This window comes from Mesoplodon mirus (assembly GCF_964341445.2).
Source record: "Mesoplodon mirus genome assembly, chromosome: 13".
NCBI lineage: Eukaryota > Metazoa > Chordata > Mammalia > Artiodactyla > Ziphiidae > Mesoplodon > Mesoplodon mirus.
In genome coordinates this window covers 31,617,153-31,634,760 of record NC_138989.1, presented here as the reverse complement: position 1 = coordinate 31,634,760, position 17,608 = coordinate 31,617,153, and the positions used below count along the sequence as shown (strand labels likewise).

General features: G+C 40.5%; 1 protein-coding gene across 3 annotated transcripts in view; it reads left to right on the top strand.

The window, feature by feature from the left end:
• PTPRM (protein tyrosine phosphatase receptor type M) overlaps positions 1 to 17,608 on the top strand; it is a 748,579-nt gene that overhangs the window by 298,112 nt on the left and 432,859 nt on the right. For all 3 annotated transcript variants that reach the window (XM_082641116.1, XM_082641117.1, XM_082641118.1), the window contains exon 5: positions 5,806 to 5,921. In XM_082641116.1, coding sequence (XP_082497242.1) covers positions 5,806 to 5,921 — 116 coding nt within the window. The remainder of the gene's footprint in view (positions 1 to 5,805; positions 5,922 to 17,608) is intronic.

Here is a 17,608-nt window from a genome sequence, read left to right as displayed (position 1 = left end):
CAGAATAATGCCTCGTTATTTTTCTGCCAATTTAAAAAAATAATAATATAATGAAAAAGATTGCAAAAACCCCTCATAAACCTATGTGCCATATATGGGATAAAATGAATACAAAAATCCAAGACATTTCTGTATTACTACTTTGCAATATGAAATGTCAGCAATTTCTTTACATATTTAACAAATGCTGAGTTCATAATATGGCATCCTAGGTTCAAATTTATTCTTATTTTATAAAACAAAATTAATTTTTCACTCATATTTATTTGCACACTCAAACATTGCTTGCCTACTTTCAAATTTAAATTTTTATGAAGACATTAAACACTGTGATTAAAATAAGAATAACAGAGACATATAAAAAATTGGAACTGTTTTCTGAATTATGTTTGTTGAATAAAAACTGACCCGTGTGCTTTGGTTGAGAGACGCACAGAACTCAGAATTTAGTTTATTTGAGTTTATCATTTTATTTATTTTTATTTTTTTTTAAGTTTTATTGGAGTATAGTTGCTTTACAATGTTGTGTTAGTTTCTACTGTACAGCAAAGTGAATCAGTCATGTGTATACATATATCCCCTCTTTTTTGGATTTCCTTCCCATTTAGGTCACCACAGAGCACTGAGTAGAGTTCCCTGTGCTATACAGTAGGTTCTCATTAGTTATCTATTTTATACATAGTATCAATAGTGTATATATGTCAATCCTGATCTCCCAATTCATCCCAACCCTGCCTTCCCCCTTGGTATACATACATTTGTTCTGTACATCTATGTCTTTATTTCTGCTTTGTAAATAAGATTGTCTACACCAGTTTTTCAGATTCCACATATATGCGTTAATATCCGGTATTTGTTTTTCTCTTCATTTTACACATGGGAACTTAGCTTGGATTTTTCTCCAGTGGACTACCATTCTTCTTCAAGAGAGGGGTGACTAATAAAAGTTGTTTGTACACAGTGCCTAGCTTATTTTTCTATGATAAGGATGTTGACTCTGTTTTTCACTTGACAAATCCATTAAGATCCATTCTTACCTCTCAAGCAAAACAAAAGTAGTTTTGTCTTGAACCATGTTAAGAGCTTCCTGCTCACAATAGTTTCTTGGCCTCTGTGGCCCTATAAACTTGCTCACGTAGTGGAGAATAATAATGATAATGCTCTCCTCACAAGGTAAATGTAGGGATTAAATGAGTTAATGTACATAATGAACTTAGAACAGAGCTTAGCACATTCTAAGAGCTCAATAAATGTTAGCTATTATTATTATTATTATTAGGCATACATCCTGATTGGCCCACTAGAATGAATTAGCTGCAGATTTTAACTCTAAGTGGCTAAATTGATTGATTTCTTAGATGGGATAACTTAGCAGTGTCCATTTTAAAAGTTAAAAAAATGTTTGCAAAATAGATTGTTTTCAGGCAGTCCCGGCTGTTCTTTTTAGCAGAAGTTGGCTCTCTTCTTTGTGATGATGTGCTACACAAATAGAGAGAAGCATTGACTGTGCATTCTGGCTGGCAGGCATGGCTGCAGCCCATCTCAACCTGTGCCATTACATTAAAATGTAAATGAAAATACAAAGGGGTCAGGGCACAGTCCGCTTTTGTCCATTTCCGTTTGCACTTGGACATCGCAAATTACTGTTCTCTGATTTTGTTGTTAGTGTTTTGGTGCAGGCTTTGAAGAATCAATAATATGAGACATCTACAAAAAGATTTTCATCCTGGTCAATGATAATTCCTGGCTTTGAGATCAAATGCTGATGTGAGATCAATTAATACCCAAAACCCTCTATTCTTTTGAAAACAGTTTTCTTAGTAAGAAACAAAAGAATATGGCAGAAATGAAAAAATAGGAGAGTTGTACTCAAAAACCTTTTAGTATTCATGGAAGATATTTAGTTTTTAGAACTCCTGCAGATTTTAGAAAAAAAAACTGGCATGGCATTTTGAAAGGGTATCCAGGAGACAAATGGGCCTATAAATTTAGAGAGAAAGAGAGAATTTTTCTTCCTGAGTATGGGATAGATTGAAATTTTCCACTGTAATTGTGCTCTACCTGTGTTACAATTAGTTTGGCAAGGTTCAGAGCACGCAGCTGAGCGTGGAATTGAAACTTTTCTGGCTGTGGAGCTCTTTTTCTTGGGGTCTTTTCCAGTTTCCAGTGATAGATCCGTTATTTTAAATAATAATGAACATTTTTGAGGCTAAGTACCAGGCACACACAATACCTCCTCCTGGCAGCATCTTGTTTAATCTTTATCCCAACCCTATGAAATAAGTACTATTTTTAAATCCTTATTTTGCAAATTAAAAAAAAAATCCACTAAGGCTTGAGTTGAAGAATTTTTGCTTCTATTCAAAGGTAGTAAGAGCCTGAGCTTGAACACATATTATGATGAACTGAAAACAGTTGTAGGGTTTACAGCACTAGGCGGGGAGAATCCAGGCATCTTAAACCTCTGGAAAGATTATATATGCCTTTAATGTTTATTGAAACACTTACAAATGTTACCAGTAGAAATTTTAGCCTTCATGATCTTGGAGGAAACTGATCTGGAACATAGAATTCCATAGCCCCTTTGTCTTATTCACCATGGTGGGTGAATTAATTAATTCAATTAATTCTCTTGCTTGAAAAGGATAATTTGCTGATAAAAGTGTTTACACTTAATAGGTTTTTCTGTCTTCATCTGGTTTCCATTGGAGGTATGGCTTTATTATTTTAGCCAGACTATTTTTTTTTTTCTGGCAGTCTTCTTCTCAACCGAGAAACACTATTTCCCAAACTGAACACAGCCAGTCTGTTCAGAGAAGAACCCTCCCCGAATACAGTTTGAACAGAGGTATCAATTCCTTAGACTCTTAACCTTACTGTGCAAGTAATAAGCCCTGGTGTCTTTGAGAAAACCGTATTGAACGTCAAATCCATTCTAAAGGAGAAGGGATAACCCTCACTCTGGGCAGCATATCTTAATAAGGATAGGAATAAAGAAATACTATCACACAATCCTATCTTTGGCCACCAAATTAAAAATGTAAGTTATATTCTAATAGAACTCCTAATACAATTAGCAAATTGTATTGATAAATGAGCTTTGCTATGTCTTTCTCTTTGGTTCAGTAGCCATTGCTAGAAACAGGGCCCTTAGGAAAACAACCCTCCAGGGCGGACTTACTATGGAGGGACAGACCTATAGCAGAACCAGTGACAATTCTGATATTCCTGTTATTTATTATTGTTAGGTAAGCTGATGAAGCAGAGCACATATATTTAATCAGATTCTCCAGAAAGATTACAGAAATTAACACTTAGCATTTTTGAGGGGGTGGTAAAAAGCACTCTTCTACCCTGCTGGTAGAAATGCCAATTGTTATACGCTCTAAGGAAAGCAGTTCAGCAATTTGTGTCAAAAGTATTCTAACAATGCTAACTATGGGAGGATACAGCAGGGGTGATACTCAGAATAATTAACAACCCTTCAGCATAGGCTCCGAACTGACCCTGCACTTAACCACGTGCGGTGACACTGCAGACCAGCAGCCACAGGTATAACACCCCCTTAACCCAAGTTGTCATGAAAGATGGCTACACACCCAACACTCTGTGTTAGAGACCCAATGTGTTATAGTGACCTGCAGCCAGAGGCAAGCAGAGTTAGGAGGCCATGAGATGGACAGGAAAGGGTAACATCAGTGAGACATTCTGACGGAGGACATGTGATATCTCAAGGGTCTAACAGCAAGCTAAGGGAATCCATAGAAGCTTTATGGAAGGAAAAGCATTGGAGATGGTCCTTGAAAGTAGCTGGAATTCCAGCAGTCAGACTGGGAGCCATACCTGGTGGGATGAGAGCATGGGGAAGGCAGACACTGGGCTGCAGGGCTCGCCGAGGCAGTGTGGCCTGATGGGCAGAGCCTGAGCTTTGGAACTGGCTAGACCAAAGTTTCCACTCTGCTTCTGACGCTTAGTAGCCAAGTACCCACAAGTAAAATGGAAAAAATACCTTCCTCACAGAACATGTGTGAGTCATCAATGGAAAAGTTTCTGGCCCCTGAAATGCTCAAAAAGAATGTTACCTTTTTCCATTTTCTAAAAGCAGTGGGTCTTCCAGCTTCTTGGGAACAGTGAGTAGAAGAGAAATTTGATGCAGGGACTTTTTACACAGATCTTTAAAACCATAGAATCCTGTTATTCTTGACCAAGGGGAATTTGATTAAGTTAATGAGAAACAGTTTACAGGGTTTTAAGTTAATATAATAGTATTAGAAACAATGACATAGAGTTGTACTGGTTTTTTAGAAGTTACTTAGGACATTTTGCATGCCAGGCATCATGAATGCATTGTCTGAGTTATTGGTGGCCTCCAAATTAGTAATGGGGGTGTCCTCTGTGTTACTGATTTTTTTTTTTTTTTTTTTTTTTTTTTTTTGCGGTACGTGGGCCTCTCACTGTTGTGGCCTCTCCCGTTGCGGAGCACAGGCTCCAGACGCGCAGGCCCAATGGCCATGGCTCACGGGCCCAGCCGCCCTGCGGCATGTAGGATCTTCCCGGACCGGGGCACGAACCCGTGTCCCCTGCGTCGGCAGGCGGACTCTCAACCACTGTGCCCGTGTCCCCTGCGTCGGCAGGCGGACTCTCAACCACTGTGCCACCAGGGAAGCCCTGTTACTGATATTAAAATGCATTTTTCTTTGTTCTTGGACAGTAATTCATTTCCACTCCTAATTATGTTTTTTACAGGCTAACGTTAGTGCTTGTTTATCATCTTTGGGTGCCCAGGAGTGGGGTACCATTCTTTGAAAGTGTCTAGATGTGGTCCAGAGACACGTTGGCACTGGGGGGAGGCTGACAAGGTGTAAAGAATGCCTTCTAGCTGTCATCCAGGTTTATCCATCCCTCCCAGAAAACACTGGCATCCTATTTTCTTCTTTTCTACTCCCTCACCTCCCCCACCCCACCTCTTGCTGCTCTCTCTCTCTCTCCTTGTTTTGATAAGAGAATGTTTTCCTAAAAGTAGAAGTTATCATAAAATTTCATTCCTGACCCGTCACTCCAGGTCCTGACACGCATTTTCAGTGTGCTGTGGGAATGGGTCTGTCTGACTCAGGTCAAACAGAGTGATTCTTTATTTAAACAGCTGTCCCCGATGGACGATGTATGTTATGAGACTTAATGCTGTTTAGCAGTTGGAATCATTCTTTCTTCTCGAATTGGAAATCAGGATCAGCCAACACCACCGTGATATAGCAGTCCCAACGTAATTTCACAGACTCTGTCTATGGGGATAGTATTTTTGGTAGCTGGGAAATATTACACGAGTAATGCTGCATACCAATGAGTTGTATTAAAATATATATTACTCACAGCTCTGTACTTGGCTTAAAAAGTTTCCTTGGCAGCAGCATTTAACTTCTTACTGTTCTTTTCATGTTGCTAGTATAAATATCTAATATGTTTTTGTTCAAAACATCAATTAGGCCTCAGTATAATCTTTATTAATACAGGTCTGTTATTACAAGAAGGCTGCTGAGCTATGATTATTTGCACAGCAGGGGCAATAAAGTATCTTCTTTCGGCCTGGTTCTATCCCAGAATGCCCGGCTGTTGCAGAACACACCAGAGCCTTCCAGAATCTCTTTTACAATCCTAATGAAATCTTTAAAGCTCTCAGAAGCAAAGGCATTCTTTCCTTCAAAGGTAAACAAAAGAGAAAGGCCAGAAATTGCAGATAGATTCAAAAAGACACCTATGAGTTCAGATCTCCACTTTTAACCTGTTTGATTCTTTCTCTTTGTGCAGCCAGAACGCCTCACTTCCTGAGGATTCAGAATGTGGAGGTCAATGCGGGCCAGTTTGCCGCCTTCCAGTGCAGTGCCATCGGCAGGACTGTGGCCGGCGACAGGCTCTGGTTACAGGTACGTCAGAGAGAGTCCAGCGGGCAGAGTGCGTGTCCCCTGGGGAGAGCCCCAGAGATCGGGTCAGTGTCAGGCCCCTACGGGAGATGGATGCTCTGAGCAGTTTCCCCAGTTCTTTTCCTTCTTCCGCAGTAAGTAGCCAGATTACAAAGAGCTCTAGACAAGCTCAGTGTTGTTCTTCACAAACTTTGTTGTGAATTTCTGGTTTTTCCCTTTGCTTCTGCTTAGCCATCTCATTTGGAAGATCTGGTTACCAAATTACTTTTGGAGCAGTATGTTGGAGTCCAAAATACAGTACCTTTCCCCCACACTTCCTCTGGAAAAAAACCCAAAGAATCACACGTGCACGTGCACACACACACACACAAGTTTATAGGCCTTTCTGTAATTTTCATTTCCGCAACAATAAGCCTAAACTTATAAATTAATAGCACACCTTTTACCTTTGAGCACTTAAGCAGACTTTTTTTAGGGTCATCACAACTTGTGTGTCTCGTTTTATTGTCTTTCAAACTCCACCATCTGTATTTTGCATGGCCAGTAGTTTCATGGACAGATCAAGGGTTTCAGGAATTCTGACCAAATGAGCGGGAGTACGTGACCTGTCCCCCCTAACCAGCACGCCCCCCACTTCTTTAGACTCTGGGTTTGGTTTCCCCTGTAGAATTCTCCAATTTTATTCTTATTGCTTCTTGTTGCTCATTGATCTATAGGCTGCTTGTTCTCCACCTTGATTAGTGTTGATTTTACCCCCCTTTCCTTACAGATTCTATTGTGGGTTTTGTTTTGGCTTGGTTGGTTATTTACTTATTTTGGCTTGCGACTGAGCTGCATTATGTTCTAACCTTTCTCTGCGTCTGTTCCATTCCACTTGGGCTTCTGTTCCATGCGTGCCGAATTTTCCTTGGTATATGTCACTCTCCACCTATCATGTGTCTCCTTCTGCCGTGTAGTAACAATTGTCATGTGTCACATTTGCCTGACACTCTATTATCTTTAAATCCTGCATTCCTTTTAATCATCACAGCTGAAGTCAGTGGTCACTTTTCTAACTCCATTTCTGGGGGAAATGAAAAACAGCCAAATATGCTATCCCAAGATCACTGAGCAATGTGTTGACAAATGGGGAATACATTCTGAAGGAGGCTTCTTAAATGCTTTGGGGTCCTCTGCACACAATCCTCCACCTTCTACCCTGATGTCACTCTCTTTTCTCATATCCTACTGTCCCCATGAGAGAGTCCCCAGGCCGGGAGAGAGGAATGTGTGCAGAGAACTGAAATGGTATGTACCAAATTCATCTTTTTTTTCTGTTTTTCCAAGTGCTTTTATTTTTTTAATTAGCTTGTATTGGTGTACAGTTGATTTACAATGTTGTGTTAGTTTCAGTTGTACAGCAAAATGATTCAGTTATTCATATACATATATCCACTCTTTTTTAGATTCTTTTCCCATATAGGTCATTACAGAGTGTTGAGTAGAGTTCCCTGTGCTATACAGTAGGTCCTTGTTGGTTATCTATTTTATATGTAGTAGTGCATATATATCAATCCCAATCTCCCAGTTTATCCCTCCCCCCCCCATTTCCCCCTTGGTAACTGTAAGATTTCTACAGCCACAACTCTACTTCTGTTTTGTAAATAAGTTCATTTGTGCAATTTTTTTAGATTCCACGTATTAGCGATATCATATGATATTTGTCTTTCTCTCTCTGACTTACTTCAATCAGTGTGACAGTCTCTAGGTCCAAATTCATCTTTACTGTTTCCTTCGCTCTAAAAGTTCTGTAATCACTACTTTAAGAGCTTTTTGCAGCATGTGAAAAATGTGCTTGACCCTGGTCTTTGGTATTCAATTTTTTTTTTTTTATCCCACTTCCCAGTTATTTTAGCTTCTTGATGTTAGAGCTTGAGAATTCTTTTTTTAGTTAGTGGTTGTTTCATATTAAATTTGATCAAGTTTGGCTACGTATGTATGTATGACAATTGATGAGACAGACGTTTTTAATTGGCATTTTTCACAATGCCTTACCTTCCTTTTAAAAATGAAAATACTCCCCCAAAATTTTTTAAAATAAATAATGAAAATATGAAACTACCCTCGTCATCTTTGATTTATCTCCAGAAATCTTAATTTTTCATGGAAAGCATTTTTTTTGTCCCTGATATTTGGGTGGGTTTTTGGTTTTGTTTTTTGTTTTTTTTTTTTTTTTTGCAGTACGCGGGCCTCTCACCATTGTGGCCTCTCCCGTTGCGGAGCACAGGCTCCGGACGCGCAGGCTCAGCGGCCATGGCTCACAGGCCCAGCCACTCTGCGGCATGTGGGATCTTCCCAGACCGGGGCACAAACCCGTATCCCCTGCATCGGCAGGAAGACTCTCAACCACTGCACCACCAGGGAAGCCCCCCTGATATTTGTTTTAATGTTATTTGAGAGACTACAATAAAAAGACTAAGCTTTTGTCTCAACAGTCTTAGACATTGGCAGGAATTTACAGGAAAGTTGAAAATACAGTTTCCTTTTTTGTTTTTGTAAATATCCTGGCCTTGGGAGGGTCCTGCTTACACTTGAGCACTTCCTTGGGGTTGGGATCATTAACTCCTTCCTCTTACTAAGTAAGAGACTTTGTTTTAGAGAATCCATCATGCTGTAGGGAGAAAGCTAGATACCAGTTTGCAAAAAGGGTCTAATTGCAGAATTCGATTCTGCATTAGGTCTAAATGCAGAATTCCCAATCCTGATTCCACTATAGAATCACATGGAGAGTTAAAAAAAAAGTGTGGTTTACACCAGATTCTGATTTAATTGATCTGGAGTAGCCTCAATCTGACTCTCATGATGAATTTCCCACCTACCAGGTCTATTTTGTTTCATTCTATTAAATTTAATCATAGTGTTGATAAATTGTTTCCCAATCAATCCATTAATGCCTCTCTTTGCCAATTACCCGGTCTTCTCTTGCCCTTCTTGTCATCAATGACTGCATATTGTCCTGCAGCTTTCAAGAAGGGTCGTGTCAAGAAGAGAATGAGGGTAAGCCAGACCTGGGATGACTTTGAAATTCTAAGTGACACCGAGTTTGTCCTGGACTCAGTCTGCTATGTGGTTTGTGAGTCTTTGTGATGTTAGAATAGTTTTAGTGTTCAATAATTTATTTCCTCTGTTTGGATAGGCATTTTGGGGGGAGTTGTTTATTTCGTTAGCAGCTGACAAAATAAGACAAGGGTCTTTCGCTTGCAAGAATGGCTTCTATTAACCTGTGTTGTGTGAGATGGTTTCCAGCAGCCATCAGGATTTGTGGCAGGGGATGGTTTCACAGAGTCCTCCTGCTCTCTTGCCTGTGCCCTGGCCCTTTGCTTCAGGCAATTCTTTACAAGTTGTGGGGAGAAGCAGACCTGGGAAACTAGACCAGGCCTCTCTAGTCTTGGAGGTATGAACACGGACTTTTCTTCCTTCCTACCTGAATGTTCTAACACTTTCAAAAATGCTTTCCTGTATCTAAACTCCCTTGGATCCTCAAAATAATTCTAAGATTCAGGCAGAAAACTGAATAAAAAAGTGTTTACGTTTTTCTATCATTTGAATCTTCCCAATAGTAAGTCAAGATTTAGAAATAAATAATACATCGTTATTGGGGGAACATTGATACTGTGAAGTGTGATCATTTATAGTCATTTGCATTACAGTCTTTTGAGTCCTACTGTAGGCACTTTGTGGAGTTTCATGGTGTATCCCATGGTTTTGTGCTTCTTTTTTATAAATGAGGCTTTTGAGGTGCAGGATTGGCGAGGTTCAAAAAGGTAAATGGCATAGCTGGGGATAGCACACCCCTGCTTTTTCACTTTTACTTCACCACTTATTAATTCCACTCTGCTGTGCTGGCTTCTCCTATCCCGAGCTAGGTGAATAGGTAATATGCCCTTACTACTTTGTTAGGATTTGGATGTAACTGACATTACATCATTTACATCCAGGAGGCAGCTTGACAAAAAAAAAAAGGTCCATCTGTATTACATGTACATCTTGATCCACGTCTCAGAAAAATGGCCAGTGGTTTGATTGTTTAAAAATATAGATTAAATATTATCAATGTCAGAGTCTTTCACAAACACATAACACACATAAATCTGAGGATGACACTAATGAAGAAATGTTTATGGTTAGCAGATGTGTCCCATCTGCTTCCATTTTCTCCATCTCATCCATGGGCCACACAGGTTATTGTCAACGTGGAATCCGTCTTTCTAGAATACAGAGCAAGGAAAAAAAACACAGCTCATGAACCTCCAGTATTGTAGCTGCAAAGTACCTAAAAGGCCTTCCAGACAGTGTTCAGGAGGAAGACAGCATCTATCAAACTATTTTTTTAAATTAATTAATTAAATTTTTTTTTTTGCGGTACGTGGGCCTTTCACTGTTGTGGCCTCTCCCGTTGCGGAGCACAGGCTCCAGACACGCAGGCTCAGTGGCCATGGCTCACGGGCCCAGCCGCTCCGTGGCATGTGGGATCTTCCCGGACGGGGGCACGAACCCGTGTCCTCTGCATTGGCAGGCGGACTCTCAACCACTGTGCCACCAGGGAAGCCCCAAACTATTTTTATGTAGTAAAAAACTGATGTGCATTGAATCTGCTGAGGATACTTGCTACGTGCTATCAGATATGGTGATCTTTGCGTCCAACTGTGCTGTAACCATGGGAGACACTCAAATGAAATGTGTTTGTAAAACAATTCAAGCACCCAAAATAGGACCATGTATTTCTTGGTATTATCAACTTCCCGGTCACTCTGGAGCCTACATTTTGAAATATCTTACAGTATATTTATATTTAAGATATTGAGAAGAGAAAATAGAATTTTAGATTTTTTTTTTTTTTTTTTGGTACGCGGGCCTCTCACTGGCGCGGCCCCTCCCGTTGCGGAGCACAGGCTCCCGATGCGCAGGCCCAGTGGCCACGGCCCACGGGCCCAGCAGCTCCGCGGCATGTGAGATCTTCCCGGACCGGGACACGAACCCGTGTCCACTGCATCGGCAGGTGGACTCTCAACCACTGCGCCACCAGGGAAGCCCTAGATGTTCTTTTTTTATACTTAAATGTTATTTGCTGATGGGCAGTTTCTGAGTTACGCATTTTCATACAGTCATTGACCCTTTAAGCCACATATTATTGTATTACAATTACTATTGTTCTTTCTGAAGTATTTAAAATTTTATTTTCTGCCATAAGCTTGTTTCTCTTGGGAAATAATATTTATAATGCCTCTTTCAACTTTTCAATGAATCACCAAAGCTGATATCGACACTGGTAAATCTGAAGATGGTGTGTGCACATTCTTTTCCAGAGAATACAGCCCACTTTGCCCTCTTCTGCATCTGGTCCAGTTTGGGGCACTTTTGTAATTTCTGCCCTTTAGTTCATTTTTGATACATTGTAGAGGCTCTTCCATTCCTTAGTCTTTTTTTAAAATAAAATTTACTTATTTATTTATTTATTTTTGGCTGCATTGGGTCTTCGTTGCTGCGCGCGGGCTTTCTCTAGTTGCAGCGAGCAGGGGCTATTCTTCGTTGTGGTGTGTAGGCTTCTCATTGCGGTGGCTTCTCTTGTGGAGCACGGGCTCTAGGTGCATGGGCTTCAGTAGTTGTGGCACACGGGCTTCAGTCGTTGTGGCTCACGGGCTCTAGAACACAGGCTCAGTAGTTGTGTCTCATGGGCTTAGTTGCTCCACGGCATGTGGGATCTTCCCAGACCAGGGCTCGAACCCATGTCCCCTGCATCGGCAGGCAGATTCTCAACCACTGCACCACCAGGAAGTCCAATTCCTTACTCTTTTTACTCCATATCTTAGTCAGCTCGGGCCACTGTAACAAAAATGCCATAGACTGAGGGGCTTAAACAACAAATATTTATTTCTCACAGTTCTGGAGGCTGGCAGTCTAAGATCACGGGCCAGCATGCATGTTCTTGGAGAGGACCAGCTCCCGGTTTGCAGGCTGCCATCCTCTTGCTGCATCGTCACTTGCATCCTCTGGGCTCTTCATCCCCTTATAAGGGCCCTAATCCCGTCATGGGGGCTCCACTCTCACGACCACATCTAAACCTAATTACCTTCCAAAAGCCCCACCTCCAGTACAGTCACACTGGGGAGCAGGTCTTGTCATATGAATTTGGCGGGGATGCAAACATTTAATCTACAGCACTCAGCTACCACATCAAACTCAGAAGTGGGTGGAAATGAAGGCACTTCGGCCCTCAGGACAAATGGCAGAAAACAAGAAGGCAGTGGAGATGCCTTTTCAAAGGTAGATGGATGGAGGCTTTGATAAAACCTGGGATTGACACGTGCGTGTTGGGTGAATAGAAGCTGGTGAAGGAAAGCTGGAAAATCATACTTTTCTCTCAACAGATCTTAGAGGCCCCATCGTTTTTAAATGGCCCACTTCTTGGAATCACAAAATTATGTCACTTCTGAATTTGGAACAATCTTCAAATTAAATTCCTCATTTTATTAATGAGCAAACCAGCTCAGAAGAGGTAGAGAACTTTAACACAGTCATCTATCCAATTATTATATTTATTATAGATAATTCCATTTTGCTAGTGAAAGTCAATTATATGTAAAAGTATTTTTGCTTATTTATAAATTAGTAAATTTTGTCACTTGGACATTTTTCTTCACTGAGTGACCTTGTATTTCAAATATTATCCTTTTAACCAAATATTCTCAGATTTACTATGAAAATATCTGCATTAACTTTGGAACCATTATAGCACAATATAATTTGAGTTGTTTTCTTTTAGCAAACATCCCTTGGTGTTTATTAGAATAGCATTTTAAAATGACTTCATAACGTGCATCAATTCACAGAAATAGAAAAGGAAATCAGATGGCATTACTCTGAAGTACGCTCTTAAAAACACTAGTGCAACCCAGCACCTAGAAGGGTACCTGTCACATAACAAATCTTCAGTAAACCTGCTCATGGCTCTTGGCTTACAGATGCCTGAATGACCAGGTGTCTCCTGCAGGTGAGTCCCAAAGGCGCATAGTTGAACCAGGAAAACAGGCACAAACTGTCTTTTTGGAATGCTTATTTTAGGTCTGTGGTTCATCTTCAGAGGGATGGTGTTTGATGAGAAGAGGGATGGATAGAATCTGGTGGTGTCTTTTCTGCTGTTTCAGAACATACAGCAAGTATCATGCAGAGTGAGAATAATTTTAGAAGAAAATGTGATCAATACATCATTACTTTTCCTTCATTTCTTGTAACCTTTCCCTAGGCGTTTTAAATTCTCTATTGTAAATGTTTGTTCTTTAATTCCCCCTTCAAAAAAAATTTCTTGCCATTGGACCTCAGTAAATGGTAATAGAAATACAGGTCTAATAAAGCTGGTTCTCTTGAGTTCTCGCTGTGACGGCAGACCTGTGTCATAGTAATTGAGGAATAACCCCACCCACTCATTTGTTTGGTATGGAATATAATTCAATATGAGCTTTTAATTTGGGAAGCTTGCTCTTTGAAAAATAATATTCACTTGGGATTAGTTTTTTTTTTTAGTTACTGGCCGAGTGGTATTGTATTCTACTAAGAGTTTGCTATATCATTTCTCTTAACTGGGTATGACCTATACAGTGGTGAAAAAGGCATTTTCACCAGTCTAAGAAGTTTCTCACATTGCTTTTCTGAGCTCAGATAATTTTAGACCTTTTTGAGAGAAAAAGCAAAATCCTGAGATTTTGGTAACTTAAAATGATTCTCATAGCTCCTCTGACCTGTATAATTTGGTTCATGAATGAATATGTACATTGTATTAATAATATTTACATTACTAGCTTCAACAGATGTGTTTGAAATAAAATAATTATAACTCCTTTTGCTGAGTCCCACTGTTTGCTGAGTACTCTGCTAGGTGTGTTTAGCCATTTTTTTCCCTTAACTGACCCCAAGGAGAACTCTTTTATGTGCCCATTTATGGAAGAAGAAAATGGGCCTCAGGAAGTTTCAGTGGTTTTTCCATTTGCACATTGCTAGTAACAGGGTCTGGGTTTTGAACCAAGCCATCTAAGTCTAGACTCTATGTCCTTAAATGTAATGCCTCTCGCATAGCACAAAGACCCAAACATTTCTTCATGGATTCATAAACATCATATAGTAATTTAAGTGATACCTTTTATTGACATTTAAAATGAAAATTTTATTCATGTGTGTGTACTATTGCCTTGGCTTCTGTGTTACGGAATGTGTATATTTGGTCAACCTTTCTCGGTGGTTTTTAGTTTCCTTTACAGATTCTGTGGGAAAAACATCACAGCTGTATATCAGAACCATTTTGTAATTATATATAAAAGCCATAAAATGATTTGAAAAGGAGTAAAATTATGGCTCCCTTATCAAACCTAATGTGGGTGTTTTTAGACGCTATATATCAAAGCATAAATTTAACATCACTTACTGTCATAGAAAATACCATGGGCTTCCCTGGTGGTGCAGTGGTTAAGAATCCGCCTGCCAATGCTGGGGACACGGGTTCGAGCCCTGGTTCGGGAAGATCCCACATACTGTGGAACAACTAAGCCTGTGAGCCACAACTACTGAGCCTGTGAGCCACAACTACTGAAGCTCACGCACCCAGAGCCTATGCTCCACAACAAAAGAAGCCACCACAATGAGAAGCCCGTGCACCGCAACAAAGAGTAGCCCCTGCTCGCCACAACTAGAGAAAGCCCGTGCACAGCAATGAAGACCCAATGCAGGCAAAAAAATAAATGTAAATAAAATAAATAAATTTAAAAAAGAAAATACCAGGAAGACACAAAGAGGACTGTCTTCAGTTGCTATAGGAACCATTGGCTCCTTAAAATTTTGAGTGGTTGAAATCACATCCATTATTTAGTCAGTTAAATATCCACATATATGATACACTGTTGAACATTCAGCCTGAAACCACCAGCAGCCTTGAAAGCATACACCATATCTTTTAACTGATATGATTTTGGATTACCTTCATTTAAAGTTAAAGATTTATTTTACATGGATGAAAGAGTAGGCCATATCTAAGGGGATTCTGAGAGAAATTAATTAATGAATTTTACTCTGTGATATTACCTGTCTCAGTCAAAACAGGTGTAAACACCTGGTGCTTTGAGGAGGATGCACCAGGAGCAGCTGGAGCGTTCTCCTCCACTGCAATCTGAAGGCCTCTGGGCCAGGATGTGAAATTGTACTGTGAAAACTGCAGGTCAGGATGGTTCATTTTGGAGGACAGAAGAGAAAGGCATCAACTGCTAGGCGTAAGGACTGCTTGCTTTGGACCCAAGAACCACACATCCTGTAAAAGCATTTGTTCTGTTCCTTTTCTCATATTCATCAAAAGGTTCATTTGTTTCTCTTGCTTCCAAGAATCCGCAGCTGTGTCACGAGAAGGGAAGGTGGAGAAAGCCCTGCTCTGGAATTCCCGTGGTTGAGGGCTGAGAATACTAAACACTGTCTCTTCTGTCTCCTGTTAGGGATCCAGGCCTTGGAGCGAGGCTCCTGGAGAGTTTGGACACTGTTAGAATCTCTGGTTTTTTCCTCTTCTGTCTCTTCTTTTTGGAAGGGGAAGGGAAAAAATGGAAAATGTTTTAGCTAGGAGGTAAACATATATGCTTTAGGTAACCTTGAAAGTTCTAGGAGATTTTCAGTCCGGTAATCTGGAATTATGTACCTAGAAAAGAGAGAGGGAAGAAACACGACAATTTTTGATGGGTTTTGATTTCAAAATGGCTTTAGGACCAGAGAAATGGAATGGAAAACAAAGCATGCCACTTGTAGTCCTAGAGGGACCCAGTTTGGGATAAGGCCAGAGACCTCTGAGACAGTCGCATGGTGGCAGTCAAGTGGTTCCTATAGAGGATGAACTTTGAAATCATAAAGCAGGTCGTTATTCTCTTCTGCATCTCTCCTATGTATAAAAAAGCCACCCTTCATTCCCTTTGTTCAAAGCAAAGGGAATAGACTATTGTCCAAGTGTAAGAAAATTATGTTTGGACTTCCCTGGTAGTGCAGTGGTTAAGAATCCACCTGCCAATGCAGAGGACACAGGCTCGAGCCCTGGTCCAGGAAGATCCCACATGCCGCGGAGCAACTAAGCCCGTGCGCCACAACTACTGAGCCTGCGCTCTAGGGCCCGTGAGCCATGACTACTGAGCCTGTGTGCTACAACTACTGAAGCCCGCATGACTAGAGCCTGTGCTCCGCAACAAGAGAAGCCACCGCAATGAGAAGCCCACGCACCGCAACGAAGAGTAGCCCCCGTTCGCCGCAACTAGAGAAAACCCGCGTGCAGCAACGAGGACCCAACACAGCCAAAGATAGATAGATAAATAGATAGATAAACAGATAAATAAATTTATTTATTTAAAAAAAATAGGGCTTCCCTGGTGGCGCAGTGGTTGAGAGTCCGCCTGCCAATGCAGGGGACACAGGTTCGTGCCCTGGTCCAGGAAGATCCCACATGCCGCAGAGTGGCTAGGCCCGTGAGCCATGGCCACTGAGCCGGCGCGTCCGGAGCCTGTGCTCCGCAATGGGAGAGGCCAGAACAGTGAGAGGCCCGCATACCCCCCCACACCAAAAAAAGAAAATTATGTTTTTTCTGTTATAAGAAGTGATGTCCACTAAGCCCAAAGGACAAGTGACAAACTAATGGAGTTTCTGTTTATCCTGAAGGTTTAGAAGCTGATGATTGCTTTCGTTCAAGAATAGTGTAGTATACACTTTCCATGTCTGAGTGTATGATTATTATAATAGTTATTCCAGTGTTGCTACAGCTTGGGGCTGCTACCCCTGGCATATTGACCCCCTTTCCCAAATTGCATTTTTTCTTCTACTGTGGTGGGATCTTTACCATATAGTGACTTGATGCTTTTGCAGGAGGTGAATGACACCTGGACAAAATGGTTCTTTGATTCCTATAGCTTTGGAGTATTTATAAGCCAGCAGCAAAACCATCTATTTTTCCTGGGGAAATTATGATGGTTAAAGTAGTCGTTCAAAAATACAAAAATGAGAGATTTCCTTCTAATTGCTTCTTAGAATTATTTTCTTTATTTATATTTTTTCTTTTCTTTTCTTTTTAAATACTGAATATAGTTCTCTGTGCTACACAGTAAGTCCTTGTTGGTTATCTATTTCATAGATAGTACTGTGTATATATTCATCCCAAACTCCTATTTTTATTTTTATTATAGAAATTATAAATGTATACAGATGTAGAGAGAATGATGTCATGAACTCAATATACCCAGCATCCAACTTCAAAACCAACAATATGTGACCAGTTACTTCCTCTGTGTGTCCGCCTGCTCCCCCCTGATGATTTTGAAGTAGTCTTAGTCATCATACCATGTAACTTGTAAATATTTTCTAAAATAGGAGTTGGCAAACCTTTTTTGCGAAGGGCCAGATAGTAAATTTTGTAGGGCAGAGGGTCTTAGTTATAGCTCTTCATCTCTGCCACTGTAGCAGGAAAGCAGCCACAGACAACACAAAAATGGATGAACGTGGCTGTTTTCCATACAGCTTTCTGTATGGACACTGAAATTTGACTTTGATGTCATTTTCATTGTCACAAAATACTATGCTTCTTTTGATTTTTTTCAGTCATTTAAAAAATGTAAAAAACATTCTGAGCTTGCGAGCTGTACAAAACA